Source organism: Pleurodeles waltl, chromosome 8 (genome assembly GCF_031143425.1).
Source record: "Pleurodeles waltl isolate 20211129_DDA chromosome 8, aPleWal1.hap1.20221129, whole genome shotgun sequence".
NCBI classification, from domain to species: domain Eukaryota; kingdom Metazoa; phylum Chordata; class Amphibia; order Caudata; family Salamandridae; genus Pleurodeles; species Pleurodeles waltl.
In genome coordinates this window covers 15,012,577-15,034,535 of record NC_090447.1, presented here as the reverse complement: position 1 = coordinate 15,034,535, position 21,959 = coordinate 15,012,577, and the positions used below count along the sequence as shown (strand labels likewise).

The 21,959-nt window shown below is 50.1% G+C and overlaps 1 protein-coding gene across 1 annotated transcript in view; it reads right to left on the bottom strand.

Moving 5' to 3' along the window:
* Positions 1–21,959, bottom strand: part of LOC138249290 (extracellular calcium-sensing receptor-like) — a 118,189-nt gene that overhangs the window by 22,964 nt on the left and 73,266 nt on the right. Inside the window, exon 5 of the mRNA XM_069203246.1 lies at positions 924–1,151. Coding sequence (XP_069059347.1) covers positions 924–1,151 — 228 coding nt within the window. The remainder of the gene's footprint in view (positions 1–923; positions 1,152–21,959) is intronic.

The following is a 21,959-nucleotide window of genomic DNA, read 5'->3' as shown; positions in this document are numbered from 1 at the left end:
TCAAAGCCCATGGAATTACCCCCTGACGCAGAGTAAGGCAACGCAGTGACCTCTTTCTCACCTTACTCCATATCTATAAGATCATGAAAAGCGACACAAAAGTAGCTATTACTGGAAAATCAAGCCTGGAATTACAGATTACTTCATAATTGCTCATTGCTAATTGGACACTGAGGAACAAATTTATGAGAGGCTTGCTCTACCGTTGCATCACTTTTAGTGAGGCTCTGGTGGCACACACCTCTAAACCATATCTAAGAAGCGAAGCCACGCAAAGCCACTTTGAATGGCTTTTATAGCCTCATGGATATGGAGTAAGGAAAGACAGCGCAAATTGTTGCGTTGCCTTACTCTGCCCCTGCCAGGAATTCCATGGGCATTGTGATAGATTTTCCCAAGCAACACCCATAGATTTTCCCACATCCACAGGTTTGTGAGAGCTGCACCAAAACCTTACGCCTATCCAGGAGAGGCACAACGAGGAGAAATATCTTCGTGTTTCCTTGTTTTCGCCTCTTTCTGTGTGTTGCATCCTCCGAGGATTATTTTTGTGCAGGAAGGTGCCCCTTCCCGCACAAATAATAACACCGACAATGCAGACACCCTTGCACCATGCTATGCTGCCAAAATGGTGCAGGCACAGTTTTAAGGGACAGGAGGCACCCTATTGCATAGATTTGGTGCATTCTTGCGCATTCTTTTTGATGCAGGGCAGCGCAGCAAGGGGTTTTTCTGCACTGCCCTGTTCCAAAATTTCATAAGTGTGGCCCTAAGAATCCCATTTGTAATCCCTGTTCATTTTATTCCAGATGTACTGGCAATTGCGTTATCAGGGACTCAGAAGGAGTAAAAGCCTAATGGGAGAATTCTGAGGCTTTCTTCCAGAAGCGCGTTGTCACCCGCTGCAATCATCTGAGCCTCACCAGCGATGAGCCGTCACTCCACAAGATGGCGCTCATGTTGAGTACAACCTCTTTGCCGCTCATTGCCCTCGAGTTGATCTTCCCCACTTTCATAAGTTGGAATGTGTTATCCGGTGATATCTGCATGTTCAGGATGTCATAAGACGCGGGGACGTCTCCGTTGGCATCAAACATCACCCTGTTCCCGCTGCCAGTCTGGAACCGCGTGTGTTTCACATAGTGAAGGACCTGGATGTGGGGACACAACAGCAGATAATCACACATGGCTGTCTGGCATTGCAAACCAGCCTAAGACATGGGAATCTATTCCACATGTGTAATCAATCTGTTTAGGTGACAGAAACAACATATCACTTTTATGTGTGAAATCCCTGAAAAATCATTTGGACGTGAAAAATACCTTTTCAGATTAGTAAAACCAAAGAGGAAAAATCTAGATGTTAAAGACATATTATTAGTATTTGTAGAAAATGTTTGTTTTTTATACTCAGCAAATGCCCTTTAAAAATTATACGAAGAAAACTTTACCGAATCACTATTCACTCCACTGGTGCATCCCTTTTTTTATACACTTTGGCGGTGCAGACTGCAGACTCACATCTATGAGACCACGCATAGACTTGTATGGGCTTGTAGAAATGGAGAAAGGCAGGGCAACACAAGTCCCTGCATTGCCTTTCACTGCATCAAGGAGGCGTTCCATGGGTGCTGTGATGGGTTTATCCACATTCCCTGATTTACAAGACTCTATAAACCTGGAGCTGCACCAAAACCATACCCCTACCCAGGGGAGGTGTAACAAGTAGAAATATCTCTATTTCACCTCATTTTCTTTTTCTCCAAGTGTGCCGTAGAATGAAGCACACATAGAAAGAGAAAAACACTTCCTTGTATTATTTTTGGGCAGGAAGGTGTCCCTTACTGCACAAAAACAATCTTGCATGCAACCATGCAGCAAGCAAAAAGGGTGCCTGCGTTGGCACTAGACAGCCAAAAGAGCACTAGCACATGGGGCGAGGACAGAAATGCACCATATTTTGAAAATATGGCCTGTGTTTAATTTGTAAATAAAAACGTGCCATGCCGAGAGCTCTCCTTCGAAACATGTGGCTGCTGCAATTAAATGTGCCAGCACGGAATACTGAGGCAAAGTAATCCTGAAGCCATCTTGGGCCTCTTTAATCCATTTACAGCCACCCCTGCCTCTTCTGCTCACTCTTGCCGCTTTCTGCTTTCTCCCTTTGTGACGGTTTTTCATTTTTCTCTTCCTCCATCTTTCCCATATGTGTCTTTGGCTCACAGTAAATGCTTGAGGCAGAAAAATAAGTGCCGGGCCCTGCACCAGAAAACACCCGCTAAAATTTAGCACTGAGGGGCATATTTATACTTTTTGATGGAAAATTGCACTAACAAAGTTTTGCATCAAAAAGTTTAGCATCAGCTTGCACCATTCCTGAGCGCCAGCCGGGTGCCATATTTATGGAACAGCGCAAGCAGGAGACAATGGCTGGCTATCATAAAAAAAATGACGTTAGCCAGGTGGGGGTGGCGGTATGTTAGAAGGGGGTTTTGCACCAAAAAATGACATTAGGCTGATTAGAGTAAAAGAAATGCCTCTAACCAGCCTAGTGGCACTTTCTGGAAAGGCAGGAGTCATGCCCACCACCCCAATGTGCCATTCAAGGGGCCCCAAGTTGTGCCACCGATGGCACTTTAATTTAAAAAATAATAATACTTACCTATACTTACCCTACTTACCTAGGATGGGGTCCCCCATCCTCCGGTGTCCCTCTGGTGTGGGTGGGGGTGTTCCTGGGGCTTGGGGATTGGGGAGGGCACCTGTGGACCCATTCCATTGTGTTTACCCATGGAAATGGGTCCACAGGTCCCCTAACGCCTGGTCTGACCCAAGCGTTAAATAATGGTGCAAAGCCTCATTCAGCTAGTCACCAACCCCACGTAAATTACAGGACACACTCTCAACCCATCCTCATGGCCAGCAACAGAGTTAAGTACAGCCACACCACTGAGCTCACTGGACAGACCATGCTATCATCCACTTCACCATCACAGCAGTCCCCAACACTGCCATCAGGCAATCCAGCATCTTCCAGTTGGGTATGAGCCAATGTTACCATGTGTACAGGGAGATAGCATATGCACTTTAGCACTGGTTCGCAGTGGTAAAGTGTGCAGAGTCCTAAAATCAGCAAACACAGTGTCAAAAAGTGAAGGGAGGCAGGCAAAAAGTTGGAGGTGACCACCCTAAGGCTGTCAGGTCTAACAGGTCGATAGTTAGATAGATAGATAGATAGATAGATAGATAGATAGATAGATAGATAGATAGATAGATAGATAGATAGATAGATAGATAGATAGATAGATAGATAATGTGTGTGTATATATATATGTTTATATATATATATGTATATATTGGTAGTTATAGTTAGAACCATGTTTCCATAGAAAAAATGCTTTTTGGCTTGCCTATATCTTTGGCACCATTTGACAAACTTCACAACATTTTTTTTTTAAAAAGAGCAATGATGATTCTTTTTGTGCATGGAAAGTTTTGGGGTGATCCATCAAGCAGGGGGTGAGAAAAAGGGAGGATCAAAAAAGTTGTGTTTCCCATGTTAATTCCCGTAGGACCTTTAGACATGACTACATCCTGAACCGCTGGACGGAATTACACCAAATTTGGCAGATAGCTAAGTTTCGGTACGCAGATTCTGCTTTTGCTAGTTTGGTGTAAATTAATTCCGTAGTTTTTGAGAAATGAAAGGGAAAATAAATTTAGATATCTGTGACCATGAACATTTAGCAATGATTGCAGTAAATTTACAAATGCACGCGACACGAGGAATGCTGTGATTGGCTTGCTGCAACCTGAATAGAAAGTTGTGGCTGCCATTTTAGGGAAAAGTTATGAAAAATGGCATTAGGGATCAGGATGGAATGACCCTAACTACAGGGGTGTCCTGTAAGAGTGTTTGTAAGTCATAATAGGAACTTACAGTGTTTTTTTTTACACCGCTAGCGATATTCGTGAATACGTCGTAATGCAGCCCTTGTGTAACATCGCAACTTATTCACGAATATCAGCAACAATAAAAAAGCATTGAGAGGTTTAGTTATACAGTCATTCATTTAGACATGGTAGCACAGAGAAACTCATGCATCAAGTCACAGGTGTAATGATACACTAATGCACTCAGTTGTAGACCCAGTCAGACACTTATGCACCCACTCAGGGATCCAGTCACACCTTCATGCACCTATTCGCAGATCATAGTCACATCCTGATGTTACCCTTTGCAGACCTAGTTATAATGTGATCCACCTATTGAGAGACCTAGTCACATCCTAATGCACCCATTCATAGACCCACTCACACAGTGATGCACAGATGTGCAGAGCCAGTCACAAGCTTACATAACCATTTGGGAATTCTCTCATAGCCTGATGCACTCATTCATAGACTCATTCACATTCTCATGCTCTCATTCACAGTCCCACTCACACACTCATGCACCCATTCACAGATCCAGTTCCCGACTTACACACCCATTCGCATACCCAGTGACAACCTCACGTACCCATTCAGAAACCCACCCCCCTTCCTAATGCATCCATTTGCAGATCCATTCATACCCTGATACACCCATTTACAGATCCAGTCACACTCTGATGCACCCATTCATAGATCCTGTCACACGCTGACAGACCCACTCAGAGTTACTGACACTTTGATGCACCCATTCAGAGAACCAATCACACGCTGACATACCCATTTGCAGAACCAATCATACACTAATGCACCCATTCACATACCCAGTGACGACCTCAGACACCAATTTGTAGACCCACTCCGACTGTAATACATCCATTCACAGACCCACTCTCCCCTGATGCATCCATTCACAGATGCAGTAACGCCCTGATACACCCATTTGCAGATCCACTTGCACCTTGATGCACCCATTCACAGATCCACTCACCTCCTGATGCACCTATTTGGCAGATCCATTGACACCCTGATGTATCCATTCACAGACCCACTCAGCCCCTGATGCACCCATTCGCACATCCACTCATACCCTGATGTACCGATTCACAGATCCAGTCACACCCTGATGCACCCATTTGCATATCCAGTGACAACCTCAGACACCCATTCACAGATATACTCAGACTTTAATGCACCCATTCACAGATCCACTCACCCCCTCATCCACCTATTCCCAGATCCAATCACACGCTGATGCACCCATTCTCAAATCCACTCACCAAATCATGCATCTATTGGCAGATGCACTCACACCCTGATGCACCCATTCACATACTCACTCACACCCTGATGTACCCATTTGCAAACCCATTGACAACCTCATGCACCCATTGATAGATCCAATCACACTCTGATGCACTAATTCACAGACCCACTCACCATCTGATGCACCAGTTCAAAACCCAATCACACTGTGACACACCCATTTACAGATCCACTCAAAACCTGATGTACCGATTTACAGATCCAGTCACAGTCTGATGCACTAATTCACAGACCTACTCAACTCCTGATGCAGACATTTGCAAATCCAATGACACTCTGACGTACCCATTTGAAGATCCAATCATACCCTGATTCACCCATTCGCATACCCAGTGACAACCTCAGACACCCATGTGTAGATCCACTCAGACCGTAATGTACCCGTTCACAGTAATCCACCTATTCCCAGAGTAAGTCACACGCTGATGCAATCATTTGTAGATCCACTCACCCCTAATTTATCTAATTGCATATGCACTTACACCCTGATGCATTCATACACATTCCCACTCAGACCCTGATCCACCCATTTGCATACCCAGTGACAACCTCATGCATACATTGACAGATCCAGTCACACTATAATGAACCCATTCAAAGACCCACTCACCCCCTGATGCACCCATTCACAGACCCAATCATACTGTGATGCACCCATTTTCATGCCCAGTCACAACCGCATGCACCCATTTGGAGATCCACTCATATCCTGATGCACCTATTCAGAGAACCACTCACACTCTGATGCACCCATTCGCAGATCCAGTTGCACGCAGATGCACCCACTCACAGACTCACTGACATCCTGATGTACCTAATCACACCCTGATGCACCCATTTGCAGATCCTGTCACTCCCTTATGCAACAATTCACAGACCAAGACACAACCTCATGCATATATTTGCAGATACAGTCAGACCTTGATACACCCATTCGCAGATCCACTGACACCTTTATGCACCTATTCGCAGATCCACTCACACACTAAGGGCCAGATGTATCAAAGGGTTTTACCCATTCTGTGTCTATGGGAAAATGCTTTGGTACATATGGCCCTAATTCACCCATTTGCAGATCAAGTCACACTCTGACGCACCCATTTGCATACTTAGTTATAACCTCATGCACTAATTTTCAGACCCACTCACACCCTGATGCACCGATTCACATATCCATTAACACCATAACACACCCATTTGGAGACCCGTGGCATAGTCGCGAATATTATGACATGCTTGTGGTTATGTTAAAAAAAAAATTAAGTTTAGAGTAAAAAATTAACAAGAATTCTGGGCTATGGGGTGCTCTTCACAACAACCATTGTGTTAATTGTTAATATGTGATAGTAACATGTAAGGCTGGATGTAGAGCTTCAGGTATGAAAAAAAAACCTTGTTGTCTTTATCAGTAAAGTGCACAGCATCACTTCTATATGTCCCAGTCATATGTATTTTATTGTATACACAGCCCATGTTATGGTCCCTGAGAAATGCAGAAACAGTTTTATGAGCATGTTTCATGACTTTCCCAATCTGTGGGCTGAATTGGGTAGACCACTTCAATGTCTGCCTTTGGCATATGTTAGCGTACACCAAGACAGTGTGAGGGCAAATTCTCATCAGTTGTGCAAAGGTATCTTTCAGGATTTCCACTCCTACCTCAGTCAATGTGCCTAGGCCACCACAGTGCACAATCATGAGGTCAGGAGGTTGGCGATCTCTAATGCTTTCAACCAACCAAAGCAATTGATGGCACTTTAACCCTCTCCGGCCAATCCAATTAATGTCCACATTGGGCAAACCCAAGTACCTATTTATTGAACTCTTTCTAGCAGCCTCCCTAGCCCAAACGACATAGCTGTGCCCAACAATCCACACTCTGGCCATTTTGAAGTGTGGCAGGAGTAGTAGTAAGGAGAAGGCTGGATCTGAACGAGGCAGTGTTGGGAATGGGAGGCAGTTAAAATAGAGGTGTGGCCCTGCTTTAACAAGACATATTTATCACTGAGTACTGTGAATATGCAGGTGAGTGAAATTAGGATAAGTAAGTCGTTCTTTGACTGGGTGTAGTGAAAATAAAATTTGTACTGCTAACTTAGATATGGTGTTTTATCTGTGCTGTAAACCACACCTGCTGCAGCTCCATTTGTAACCAGTATGCCCCTTCTAAAATATGCTCTGAACTTGTGAACGACTGGTTCTAGTGGGTTGCTATGTAGACTGTGCTCAGAGTGTATTTGGGGAAGTCTGTTAAAGGGACAGTACTGTCTTTGTAAAAGTTAAACAGATTTCTAGTCAGCACTGTGTGACGAAAATTTACTTTCCAAGAGAGATATTGCTAATGATGTGTATTATACTGTTGTAATAAACCTATCAAAGAAAATGTGTTTTTGGACACCTGCATTTTTCACGAATTCATCGCAGGAATCACGATTAACCTGCATAACGAATAAAAAGCTTAACATACTGGGTGCGTCAGAAGAGTGCATGAAAGGGTTAATTAAAACTGACCATTCAGATTTGACCTTAAAAAAAGTAAAAAATGAAATGTATGTTTTTATTTGTTTGTATTGCCAATATCACACATTGCAAAGTTGAAAAAGATTCCATTTATGGTTGCTATGTGTGCTCACCCATTCTCATGCTTAGTTTTCACTATTCCTGAGAGTTCTGACTCTGGGGGTCATTCTAACCCTGGCGGTCGGTGATAAAGCAGCGGCCAACCCGCCAACAGGCTGGCGGTCCAAAAAATTGAATTCTGACCCTGGCGGGAACCGCCAACACAGGCCGCCACATTAACACTCCGACCGCCACGGCGGTACAAACAAACAGCGCGGCGGTCACCGCCAACAGGCAGGCGGCAGACAATGTACCGCCCACAGTATCATAACTCACCAATCCGCCACCTTTTCCGGGGCCGGAGCCTCGCCGATAAAAACACGGCGGAAACAGACTACGAAAGGGAAAACGCTCACCTCTACGCACTCCACGAGGAAGGAGGACAGCATGGAACCCGAATTGAACATCCTACCTGCTCTCGTCTACCTGCTCATCTACCACGAGTACGAACGCCGGCGCAGACGACAACGGTGAGTACTGCACCTACGACACACGGGAGGGGGGAGGAGGAAAGGTTACGGCACACACATATGCGACCCCCACCCCCCCCAATATGTACACACCAATGCAGAGCAACAAGTCAGAGTGACACCACCCAAACCCCCGTAAAAAATGCAATGACATAATTAAATTGTGAATAAAAATGTATGTACAAAATAGCCTCTGATTAGTATAGGTCAACTAGCAAAAATATTTATATTATAAAAATTCTATATACATTGCAGTGGATAACCGAGGCAATTAGTCCTGCACATCTTACGAAATTCAAAGTGTCCGTGGGCCAAAGTGCCTCAACACAAGGGCAAAGGGAGACCTGAGTCCTTTGGAGAGAACACTGCAGGGGCATCTGATGACAAAACTACAGGCACCTCAGGGGGAAGGGAAGGGGGGGCACCACAGCCACATGAGTCCACGACGCCTGATCCACGAAGGGGCCACCATGCCTACTGTGCCATCCTGGGGAGTGCAAAGCCACAGTCTCTCAAGTCTCTACAGTGGGTGGCTTGCCCACTCTGCCATCCTGGGGAGTGCAAAGCCACAGTCTCTCAAGTCTCTACAGTGGGTGGCTTGCCCACTGGACCATCCTGGGGAGTGCAAAGCCACAGTCTCTCAAGTCTCTACAGTGGGTGGCTTGCCCACTGGACCATCCTGGGGAGTGCAAAGCCACAGTCCATCAGGTGGATTGCAGTCTCCACTGGTCAAGGAGGAGGCATGGTGGGCACAGTGAACCGTGAACAGTGCTTGAGACGGCGGTGCCCAGCGGAGCGGTGCTTGAGATGAAGGGCCCAGCGGAGCGGTGCTTGAGACGGCGGTGCCCAGCGGAGCGGTGCTTGAGACGGCGGTGCCCAGCGGAGCGGTGCTTGAGATGAAGGGCCCAGCGGAGCGGTGCTTGAGACGGCGGTGCCCAGCGGAGCGGTGCTTGAGATGAAGGGCCCAGCGGAGCGGTGCTTGAGACGGCGGTGCCCAGCGGAGCGGTTCTTGAGATGAAGGGCCCAGCGGAGCGGTGCTTGAGACGGCGGTGCCCAGCGGAGCGGTGCTTGAGATGAAGGGCCCAGCGGAGCGGTGCTTGACAGGAAGGGCCCAGCGGAGCGGTGCTTGCCAGGAAGGGCCCAGCGGAGCGGTGCTTGACAGGAAGGGCCCAGCGGAGCGGTGCTTGAGATGAAGGGCCCAGCGGAGCGGTGCTTGACAGGAAGTGCCCAGCGGAGCGGTGCTTGACAGGAAGGGCCCAGCGGAGCGGTGCTTGACAGGAAGGGCCCAGCGGAGCGGTGCTTGAGATGAAGGGCCCAGCGGAGCGGTGCTTGAGATGAAGGGCCCAGCGGAGCGGTGCTTGAGAGGAAGGGCCCAGCGGAGCGGTGCTTGAGAGGAAGGGCCCAGCGGAGCGGTGCTTGAGACGGCGGTGCCCTGTTCAGCGGTGCTCTTCTGCACGGCGGGGCCCTGTTCAGCGGTGCCTGTCTTCACGGCGGGGCCCTGTTCAGCGGTGCCTGTCTTCACGGCGGGGCCCTGTTCAGCGGTGCCTGTCTTCACGGCGGGGCCCTGTTCAGCGGTGCTCTTCTGCACGGCAGGGCCCTGTTCAGCGGTGCCTGTCTTCACGGCGGGGCCCTGTTCAGCGGTGCCTGTCTTCACGGCGGGGCCCTGTTCAGCAGTGCCTGTCTTCACGGCGGGGCCCTGTTCAGCGGTGCTCTTCTGCACGGCGGGGCCCTGTTCAGCGGTGCTCTTCTGCACGGCGGGGCCCTGTTCAGCGGTGCTCTTCTGCACGGCGGGGCCCTGTTCAGCGGTGCCTGTCTTCACGGCGGGCCCTGTTCAGCAGTGCTCTTCTGCACGGCGGGGCCCTGTTCAGCGGTGCCTGTCTTCACGGCGGGGCCCTGTTCAGCGGTGCTCTTCTGCACGGCGGGGCCCTGTTCAGCGGTGCTCTTCTGCACGGCGGGGCCCTGTTCAGCGGTGCTCTTCTGCACGGCGGGGCCCTGTTCAGCGGTGCTCTTCTGCACGGCGGGGCCCTGTTCAGCAGTGCCTGTCTTCACGGCGGGGCCCTGTTCAGCAGTGCTCTTCTGCACGGCAGGGCCCTGTTCAGCGGTGCCTGTCTTCACGGCGGGGCCCTTTTCAGCGGTGCCTGTCTTCACGGCGGGGCCCTGTTCAGCGGTGCCTGTCTTCACGGTGGGGCCCTGTTCAGCGGTGCTCGTCCAGTAAGTCAAGGGAGCCAGACCTGGCATGGACTCCCTGCTCAGTCACCCTCCGACCGTGTTGTTGCTGGACCCTTCGGTGGCGGAGTCCTGGGCCCTTTGGTGTCCTCCCTTACAGCCGGGATGGGGCTTGTGGGGCCCTCCTGCTCCACGCTCCTGCTGGCTGACTTCTCCGCCCTGCTGCCCTTTCGCTCCTTAGATGGGGCTCTCGGGCCCTTGCCTCCCCTGGATGTTGTGGCAGGTGAAGTGGCCGAACTTTGCTCCTTGGGGGCATCCGTGTCAGTCCTCTCACGGTGGCCCTTTACTTTCCGGGTCCTCTTGCCTGGGGGGGGGGGCTGGCTGTCTCCTTGCTGCTGATTGAAGTGTCACTGCCACCAAAGGGTGGGCTCCAGAACCCATGTACCACAGTGACACTCGAAGCTGGGCTGGTGGTGGCTGAGGTGCTCTTGGAACTCTTAGCAGATGGAGGGGGTGGGTCAGGGGAGGGAAAGAGGTTAAGATTAGAGAGGTAAACTTTTTTAGGACCAAGGTAAAGGGTAGGAGTAGTGGTGATGGGAGTGGAGGAAGAGGATGTGGTTGTAGGAGAGTCAGGTGTGCTGTCCTTGGGTGCAGGTGATTGTGACGTAGGCTGTCGTGAGGTGGATGGCTGTTGTTTGGGTGTCTGCCTGCGTTTGTGTGTCTTGGAAGAGGGGGTGACAGACACAGTGGGAGAGGACACAGGGGACGTGTACATGGCAGTGGGGGTGGTGACTGCACGTGTGCGGACTGTAGTGGAGGGTGTGCTGGTGATGGAAGCACTGGCTGATGGTGGTGTGCATGCAGGTGTGAGTGTAGACGTCACAGGGAGGGAGGAGGGAGACGAGGAGGAGGGGGACACAGAGGTGATTGTGACTGTTGGAATGTCTGCATCTGGGTGTTGCTTGGGTGAGTGTTTGTGGTATCGGTGGTGCTTGTGTCTGGATGAGCTGCCCTTGGGTGTTGAGGTGTGTGCAGGCTGGTCTGATGGTGTGGATGGGATAGGCTGAGGAACAGGAGACAGAGACAGGGTAGAGGCAGTTAGAAGAGGGAGGCTGGAAACATGGATAATGGCTGCCGTCAGTGCTGAGGCCAGAGCATTGAACGATCGTTGATGGGCAGCCTGACCCGAATGAATGCCCTCCAGGTAGGCATTGCTCCGATGCACCTCCCTTTCCACCCCCTGGATGGCATTCAAAAGGGTAGTCTGCCCAACAATGATGGTCTGAAGGAGGTCAATGACCTCCTCACTGAGGGCAGCAGGGGTGACAGGGGCAGGGGCTGAGGTGCCTGGGGCGAAGGAGACGCCCGCCTTCCTGGGCGAGCGGGCACGGAGCGAAGGCTGAGGGGCTGCTGGGAGGGCGGTGCTGGTGCGCTGGGTGGCGGCTGTACCTGTAGAGGCGGGGGGCCCGGATGTTGCCGCCACCGCTAGGGAGCTCCCATCCGAGGACGTGTCGGTGTCGCTGGTGTCACCACCGGTCCCCGTTGTGGTGCTCCCCTCGCCCTCCGGATCACTGGTGCCCTCGGTGTCTGTTCCAGGGCCCACCGGGGCCTTGTGACTTGCAGCTCCCTCGTGCTCCGATGCCAAATCTCCTCCGCCTGATGATGCTAATTCACACATGGAAAAGTAGATAAAGAAAAAGGGTGGGGATAGACAAAAAAACTGGTTGAGTGCATGCATTGTCAACACCGTTGGCGGAGAGGACAGACACAGGAGCCTCATGCACTTAGCCGCGCTATCGGTGTACACTACTCAGTACTTGTGACCAGGCCTACAGATCTAGGGTCAACAAAAGCACACATGGGTGATGCAGGACCATGGATAGCTGTACTTGTCACCCTACAGAGGTGGCGGGCGGGGACACAGGGCCATGGCTAAAGGAGAGGACTACACTACAGAAAGCGCCCTGGCCTAATGTCACCCACAGCCCTCCTCCCCCACCCAGGAACCTCCACTGCGCATAAAAATGGCAGAATTAACTGGTACTCACCCCCTTGTGTCTGCTGTGATGCCCTCACGCGCCCATCCAAATCAGGGTAGGCCACCGCCAGGATCCGGGACATCAGGGGGGTCAGGGTACGACTGGCACCCCTCCTAGGTTGGGAGGCCATCCCCAGCAGTGACTCGGCGGTCTTCCTGGTTCCGCGGCGGATGTCCTCCCACCTCTTGCGGCAGTGGGTGCCCCGTCTGTTGTAGACCCCCACGGTCCGGACTTCCTTGGCGATGGCACGCCAAATATCGACTTTCTGATGGGCGCTGACCTATTTGACATGTACAGGGTGGGAAGGGAAATATCATCAATTTTCTGCTTGTTAGATGTGATTGGCCCCCCCTCCCCAACCTTGCCATGTGGCACATACTCTCATCTGTCATGCCTTGCACTCGTCATTCTCTCCCCCCCCCCAAACTTATATCCACCCCACTCCACACAGGCATAACCCATTCATTGTGCACTCAGTGTACTTACCTGTTGGTCTGGAGGACCGTACAGTAGCGCATACTGGGGGAGGACCCCATCCACGAGTTTCTCCAACTCTTCAGAACTGAAGGCAGGGGCCCTTTCCCCAGTCGCAGCAGCCATTGTCTCTTCCAGACCGAGGTCACAGCAGCACTTGCAGTATAGGTCCTCTCCTGTGGATGATCAGGTCTCGAGTGATTAAGCAGATAGAAAATGGCGGTCACGTCCGCGGCGGTGCGTACCGCGACCGCCGGCGCACATCGTCATTGGCTCATAAAACCCATAGGGATCATTGTTAACCAATGCGGCTTCGCACAGCGGTCTTCGGCCGCCTACCGCCACGGTGTGCCACGCCAGCGCAGTGACCTCACATCCCATTGTCCCACTTCACAGGTCAGGCAGCCGCCATTTCAAGGGCCCACATGGCTTAATTTCAACTGCGTCACACAGGCCTAGGCCTTGCATTGCCACACATACAAGCATTGCAATACATACATTATCGTCTACTGTGCAAGCTGTGGTAAACGTACCTGTGAGTTGATTGACTCTGTGCTCCATATTCTCCTTCCTAGGCACCGTCCGCTGGGACTTGCGATGAGAAGGATGAATCCTCGCGTGTACCGGCCGCTGGTGGACCTGTCGACAATGGAAGAACGCCATATTATACTCCAATACCGACTTGACCGAGCCACTATCCATGAACTGTGTGCCCAGCTGGAGCCAGCCCTGATGTCCCCCATCCGCCAACCCACAGGAATTCCCCCTCTAGTGCAGGTTCTGTCTGTCCTCCATTTTTTGGCAAGTGGCTCATTCCAGACAACAGTGGCCATGTCATCTGGAATGTCTCAGCCTATGTTTTCAAAGATTTTGTCCAGAGTGTTGTCTGCCCTGATGAAACTCATGCGGAGCTACATCATTTTCCCAGAGGAGGGTGATTTGCCTACAGTGAAGGCTGATTTCTATGCCCTTGGACATATCCCCAACATCATTGGTGCCATTGATGGGACCCATGTGGCTTTTGTACCCCCAAATGACGATGAGCAGGTGTACAGAAACAGGACAAATTACCATTCTATGAATGTCCAGGTGGTCTGTTTGGCAGACCAGTACATCTCCCATGTAAATGCCAAGTTCCCTGGGTCAGTGCATGACGCGTATATTATGCGTAATAGCAGCATCACCTATGTGATGGAACAGCTACAGAGACAGCGTGTGTGGCTAATAGGTGACTCTGGTTACCCCAACCTGCCTTGGCTATTGACCCCAGTGAGGAATCCCAGGACCAGGGCAGAGGAACGGTACAATGAGGCCCATGGGCGTACTAGGAGGGTGATCGAGCGGACCTTCGGCCTCCTGAAGGCCAGATTTAGGTGCCTGCATATGACAGGTGGATCCCTCATGTACTCACCAAAGAAGGTGTGCCATATCATCGTGGCCTGCTGTATGCTTCACAACCTGGCTTTGCAACGGCAGGTGCCTTTCCTGCAGGAGGATGGTCCAGATGGTGGTGTTGTAGAAGCCGTGGAGCCTGTGGAGAGTGAAGAGGAGGAAGACGACGGGGAGAACACAGACAACAGGGAAACTGTTATACAGCAGTATTTTCAGTAGCCCACAGGTAAGAATCACCCACGCCATTTCACATTTACTAAGAGCCTCCTGCATCTCTACTTTCTGTATTTCCCCCCAGTTCTTTTTAACTAATTTTTTATTTTCCCTTCTCTTCTCAGTGCTGTATGACTCTGGGCGTGACTTCTGCTTGGTTTGCACATGAACTACAGCGTATGTTGTCATCACTAATTGACCGAACATATATTGAACTGTAATGTGTAATACTTTTGTTAATAATACATCATGACTCCAAACTGATTTCTGTGCAATGAGTGATTTATTTTTAGTGCTAGATATTGGTACATGATAGTAAAACGGTGATGGGTGGGGGTGGAGTAATGTCCATGGCAGAGTCCAGTTCTCAGTCTCACAGGTGCATTGTCCATATGCCTGTGGAAGGATGGACAGGGGCAGTTCAAGGTTGGACAGGGTGGCAATGTGGGACAGTGGGATGACTTCAGGAGGTATCTCATGCTGGCGGGGGTCTTGGCATCCTACTCTGTCTTTTTTTTTTATCTCAGGCTCCTCTTGCGGGGTGGTTGTTCTTCAGCAGGAGGTGGGGTTCTGGTGGCCTGTCGTTGTGTGGGGGCCTCCTGTCCACTAGCGCCGGCGGAGGTGGTAGGCTGTTCCTGGTTCGGGCTAGTGACAGGGGCCCTGTGTGGTGCCACATGGTCCCGCAACGTGTCTTCTATCCGGTTGAGGGCCAGGACGATGGTCCCCATTGCGGTCCCGATGTTCCGTAGTTCGTCTCTGAACCCCATGTAGCGTTCCTCCTGCTGTGCCTGGATCTCCGTGAACCTGGCCAGTACCGTCGCCATCGTCTCTTGGGAGTGGTGGTACGCTCCCATGATGGTGGTGAGGGCCTCTTGGAGAGTGGGTTCCCTGGGCCTCTCCTCCCCCCCCTGTCGCACAGCAGCCCTCCGAGTTGCCCTGTTTCCCCGGGCCTCTGTCCCCTGGACGGTGTGCCCACTACCACTGCCCCCAGGTCCCTGTTGTGGGGTGGTGGGTCAGCCTGGGTGCCCTGTAGTGGCAGACACACCGCTGCTTGACCTGTCTTAGAGACAGAGGCATGGGCCCGCTTGGTGGGAGCTGTGCTGGTGTTCCCAGAGGGGGTTGGGTCTGCTGTGGCCTGTGTCTGTGTGTGGGGAACCCACTGCCCAGAGGTCTCCGATGGTCCGGGCTGGTCATCAGGTTCAAGGTCGACAGAGCTGCTGTCATCACTGGGGGCCTGTTCCGGGGGTGGGATGGACATTTCCGCCGCCAGTCTTCTGCTCCGCGATGTTGTGCCTTGACACCATCGAGCGCACCTTCCCCCGTAGGTCGTTCCAGCGTTTGCGGATGTCCTCCCGATTTCTGGGATGCTGTCCCACCGCGTTGACCCTGTCCACGATCCGCTGCCATAGCTCCGCCTTCCTGGCTATAGTGGTGGGCTGCACCTGTGAGCCGAAGAGCTGGGGTTCTACTCTTATAATTTCCTCCACCATGACCCTGAGTTCTTGGTCCGAAAACCGTGGGTGTCTTTGGGGTGCCATGGGGTGGTGTGGATGAGGTGTGGGGTGGTGTTTGTGGTGATGAGTGTGTTGGTGTGTGGTGCTTTGTGCTTATATGTGGTGTGGGTGATGGTGTAGTGTGCCTCTGTGTGATGTAGCTCTCTATTCTATGGTGTGTCTCTCTCTCCTTCGTCTCGGATCTTTGGTTGTAGGGGTTTGTGGGTGATGTGGGTGTGTGTTTTATAGTTGATTGGATATGTGGGAGTGGTGTGTGTATGTGTTTCAGGTGTGTGTATTTCAAATTGTCCAATGTGGCTGTGTTTTGGTGCTGGGTGTGTATTTTGACCGCGGCGGTGTGTACCGCCAATGGAATACCGCATTTGAAAGACCGCCGCGTGGATTCGTGGGTCGTAATGGCATGGGCGTATTTCTGTTGGCGTGGCGGTGGAGGTTTGGTCATCTCCAGTTTACCACTGCCCGCTGATGTGGCGGACTGCAGTGGAGGTCGGATTTTTGGAGGTTTGGCAGTTGTGGGTCAGAATGACCATGGCGGCTTACCGCGGCCGCGGCGGTCTTCTGACCGGCGGTAAGCGCCTTTTACCGCCGAGGTCAGAATGACCCCCTCTGTCTGATAAAGGCAAAAACAATAATATTTATGCCACATACTCAATTTCCAGGTATGTGAAGTTAATTTAATATTGAGTGAAGAAACTTTAAAATGCATATCTGTATGTCAGTTGAAACAGAGTATGATATACATAGTAATTGATTGAAAGAGGTGAGATTATCTATTAGGAGCAGTCTCAATAGTTTTATATATTTATTAATGGGTAACGTGCACTGTGTGTGAGGTAAACAGTAGCTTTTTTTACAAGTTCTTTCACCATATATTGCCAATGATATGTCAATACTAAATATGATATTTTATTGCATGCAGACAGTGTACGCTAAGGCCCTGATGTAAGAATAATGGTGCTGCACCCATAGCAGCCCAACTTTTCTTGTGTCCCTTAGCGCCCCCCTAACACCACCATGTATGCACCGTATCCAAGAAACGGCGCACCATGGCGGGATTTAGAGGAACTAGCGTCAGCATTTTTTATGTTAGTTTGGAGCTTTGCAGGATTAGCATAAACCATTTGATGCTAATTCAGCAAAGCCCATTGAGACCCATTGAAAACAATTGCCTGCATCCTTTTAATGCCTGCTCTTGGCAGGTGTTAAAAGTGGCGCAATAAATGACGCAAACAAATCTTTTAGATTTCTTTGTGCCATATTTTGGGCTCCCCCCCCCAAGGGGAGAACACCACCTTTACATACATTATACCTGGCGCAGGCATAATGTAGCACACAGAGTTACAAAGTGGCGCAAATGCATGCATTGCGTGACTTTGTAAATTTGGCCCTGCGTTTTTAGCTTTGTTGGGCCACATGAGTGTAAAGAAATGATGCTAATGTGGAGCATGGAGGTGCTAGTGGCTCTTACATCAGCCCCTAAGTGTTAAAGTCAAAATTGACAATATATTACAAGATATGATAGTTGTATAAGTCTATATATGAAATGCTACTTACAAAGAATAAACTGCTTGTAATTCTGGTATTTGTAGTCCTATTTATTCTGTTTGAAAAGAGGACTACAAAAATGAAAATTTAAAGTAAAATAAAAGTTACGACAGGTGCATGTGAAGCGTTGTTGTTCAATGTTCAGATAAATATATTACAATTCTGGTAGGATTAATGTTGGTAAGTTATACAGTATTTTTCTATGTGCTTGGATGGTAATATATATTTTAAATATTTTTTTAAATAACTTCAAAGGCAAATTTAGACACACTCACATAGGCCCTCATTACGACTTCAGCAGTCTAGTGCTGGCATCTTCTGACCGCCATATTACGACTACTGAAGGATTTCCGCCACAATTTGGGTGGCAATCCGTCAGCAGTTGTGCTGGCGGTGCAGAGGCGGTTCCACCACCACGCCAAAAGGACTCCGCCCTTGTGTTACCAGCAGTAATGTGGCGTGGTGGTGTCCTGATGGCGGGGGGCTCTGGGCGGCGGAAGCACTGTGTCCCATTCTTCGGCAGACAACCTCCTTGCCGGACAAGGCAAGTCAATTATCCAACAGAGGTGGGAGGCTGAGGGGTGTTGTGTGTGCGTGTGTGAGCGGGTGTATGTCGGCATGTGTGAATGTAAATGTGTATGCGTGTGTATGCATGTGTGTATGCATGTGTGAATGCGTGTGTGATTGTTGAAGTGAGTGCGTGTAGGTATGTGTAGAAAAGTACCCTCTTTTTGGCATGTTACTCCCAATTTCTGCTGATGTCAGTGTGTTTGACTGTGTCTCTGGGATCCTGCTAACCAGGACCCCAGCTTATGCTCTCTCTCCTCTCAATTTTGTCACTGCATAATGGTAACCCAGTATATCATCCCAAATTGGCATACTGGTCACCCCTTATGAGTCCCAACTATATGATACTTAGATACCCAGGGCATTGGGGCTCCCTATGGGCTGCAGCATTATTTTTGCCACCCATAGGGAACCCATGCAAAGGCTTCTGCAGAACTGCTATTGCAGCCTGCATGAAATGGGGCATGCACCATTTCACTGCCATTTACACTGCACCAGGTCACTTGTAAGTCACCTATAAGTGAGGCCTTCCAACCCTGAAGGCTAGGTGCACAGTACCTGGTTGTGAGGGCACCCCTGCAGTAGCAGAGGTACTCCCACGTCATCCAGGACCATTTTCCCAGACGTCGTGAGTGCGGGGATGCCATTTTACGCGTGCACTGGACATAGGTCAATACATATGTCCAGCTTCATAATGGTAACTCTGAATATGGCCATGTAAGGCGTCTAACATCTTGGAAGTATACCTCAATGCTGATTCTAGCATAGGTTGTATAATTCCATGCCCTCTGGTGGCTCCACAGTGGACCCCCAGTACTGCCATACCAGCAAATTGAGATTTTCCAGGCTGCCCCAGCTGCTGCCACCTCACAGACAGGTTTTGCCCTCCTGTTGCTCAAGCAGCTTGAGCCCAGGAAGGCAGAACAAAGCATTCCCTATGGGAGAGGGGTGTTACACTCTCTCCCTTTGGAAATAGGTGTTACAGGCCTGGGAGGGGTAACCTCTCAGAGCCTCTGGAAATGCTTGAAGGGCACAGATGGTGCCCTCCTTGCATAATCCAGTCTACACCGGTTCAGGGACCCCCAGTCCCTGCTCTGGGGTTAAACTGGACAAAGGAAAGGGGAGTGACCACTCCGCTGTCCATCACCACCCCAGGGGTGGTGCCCAGAGCTCCTCCAGAGTGTCCCTGGGTTTTGCCATCTTGGATTCCAAGGTGGTGGGGCACTCTGGGAGCATCTGAGTGGCCAGTGCCAACAGGTGACGTCAGCGCACTCCCCTGATATGGCTTACCTGTGTGGCTGATCAATCACCCTTTCAGGGCTATTTAGGGTCTCTCCTCTGGGTGTCTCCTCAGATTCAGATTACAAGACTCCAGCAGGAATCCTCTGCATCCTTTACTTCACCTTGTTACTGATGGAATTGCATCTAGACCCTTCAGTAACTCTCCAGAGTGAACTCTACAAACTGCAACAAAGAAGCAAAGACGACTTCTGCAATATTGTATCTTCAGCTCCTGACAGCAACTGACACTGTTTCCAGGTCGTGCATCCTCTGAGGACTGTCTGTCTTCAGCCTGCCCCAGAAAAATAAAGGAATCTCCTTTGAAGTGAAGGAGTCCCTTCCCTGTTTCAGCAGGCACCCCTCTGCCTTGACGACCGGTGGCTTGGGTACCCTTTTCTGAAGAAGTGCATGGATCCAGCAACATGGGGGGTAGACTGAAGTGGTCCCGATGGTCCCAAGGTCCAGCTGTCCAACTTTGGTGGAGGTAACAGTTTGCCTCCTGACGCAAGACATTACCCTCATGCATCGCGTGTTTTGCAGTTGCCAAAGCTTGTTGGCATCCTTCCACAAAATTCTTCATGGACCTTGCAGCTCAAGTCTGCAGCACACCTACCTGCGATGCACAGTATCCTGCATGGTTTTCTGGCGGTATGGGAGTCTTTTGTGTAGTGCTGCATGTGCCTCCTTTTGCACCTTGTTTGTCCCTGTGCTGTGGGACTTCTGTGCAGACTGCAATCATCCGTCCGGCGTGGGACATCATCTGCACCAACCAGGAACCCGCATCCATCTTCTTGGGTGCAGTACTGACTGTTCTTCTTCACCGGTGGTTCTTCTTTTGCACCTTCATCTGGGTTAGCAGGGGCTCCTGTTCTCCCTGGACTCTTCAGTGCTTCTTGGACTTGGTACCCTTCTGCCACAGGTCTTATGGTCCAGGAATCCACCATTGGTGTCTTGCAGTCTCTTCTGGTTCTTGCATAATCTTCTATTGCGTGTTCTTGTGTGTTCTAGGAAACTTGCTGTGATTTACTCCTGCTTTCCTGGGCTCTGGCGTGGGTTCTATTTCTTATCTTTGGTGTTTTCTTACACTCCCAGCACCCCTCTACACACTACACTCGCCTAGGAGGGAAACCAACTTTCGCATTCCACAATTTTAGTACATGGTTTGTGTTCCCCCTAGGCCCATTTCTAACAATTGTGATTTTCACTATTTGCACTGTTTTCAAACTGTTTTTACAGCTATTTCTGCATTCTAGTGTATATACTTTGGGCCATATTTATACTTTTCGACGCACAACTGCGCCAACGCAGTTGTGCGTCAAAAAAGTTAACGCCGGCTAACGCCATTCTGAAGCGCCATGCAGGTGGCGTATTTATTCAATGATGTTAGCCGGCGTTAGCGTAGGGGAAAATGGAGTTTGGGCGTCAAAAAATGGGGCAAGTCAGGCTGAGGCAAAATTATCGCCTCAACCCGATTTGCGCCATTTTTTTGGGGCGCCCAGATGCCATTGACATGACTCCTGTCTTAGCAAAGACAGGAGTCATGCCCCCTTGCCCAATGGCCATGCCCAGGGGACTTATGTCCCCTGGGCATGGTCATTGGGCATAGTGGCATGTAGGGGGGCACAAATCAGGCCCCCCTATGCCACAAAAAAATATTTAAAAAAATACTTCCATGAACTTACCTTAATGTCCCTGGGGTGGGTCCCTCCATCCTTGGGCGTCCTCCTGGGGTGGGCAAGGGTGGCAGGGGGTGTCCCTGGGGGCATGGGACGGCACCTGTGGGCTCATTCCGAGCCCACAGGTCCCTTAACGCCTGCCCTGAGCAGGCGTTAAAAAATGACGCTAACGTGGCTAGACGTCATTTTTTAAGGCCCGCCCACTCCCGTGCACCATTTTTGCACGGGAGTGTAAATACGGCGCACAGGCCTGGGAGTCATTTTTTAGATGGGAACGCCTACCTTGCATCTCATTAACGCAAGGTAGGTGTCCACGCTAAAAAATGACTCAAACTCCATGAACTTTGGCGCTAGACCCGTCTAACGCCAAAGTATAAATATGGAGTTAGATTTGCGTCGAATTTGCGTAAAAAAAAAGGACGCAAATTCGGCGCAAACAGAGTATAAATATGCCCCTTTGTGTTTTACATTCGTCGTAATGGAATAAAGTGTCTATGGTATTTTTGGCATTTGTGTCACCAAAATAAAGTACCTTTATTTTTGTAACACTGAGTATTTTCTTTCATGTGTGTGAGTACTGTGTGACTACAGTGGTTTTGCATGAGCTTTGCATGTCTCTGAGTTAGACCTTGGCTGCCCGCCCACACTACCACTAGACAGCCTGGCTTCTAGACACTGACTACATTTCACTAATAAGGGATAACTGGACCTTGTATAAGGTGTAAGTACCTTTGGTACCCACTA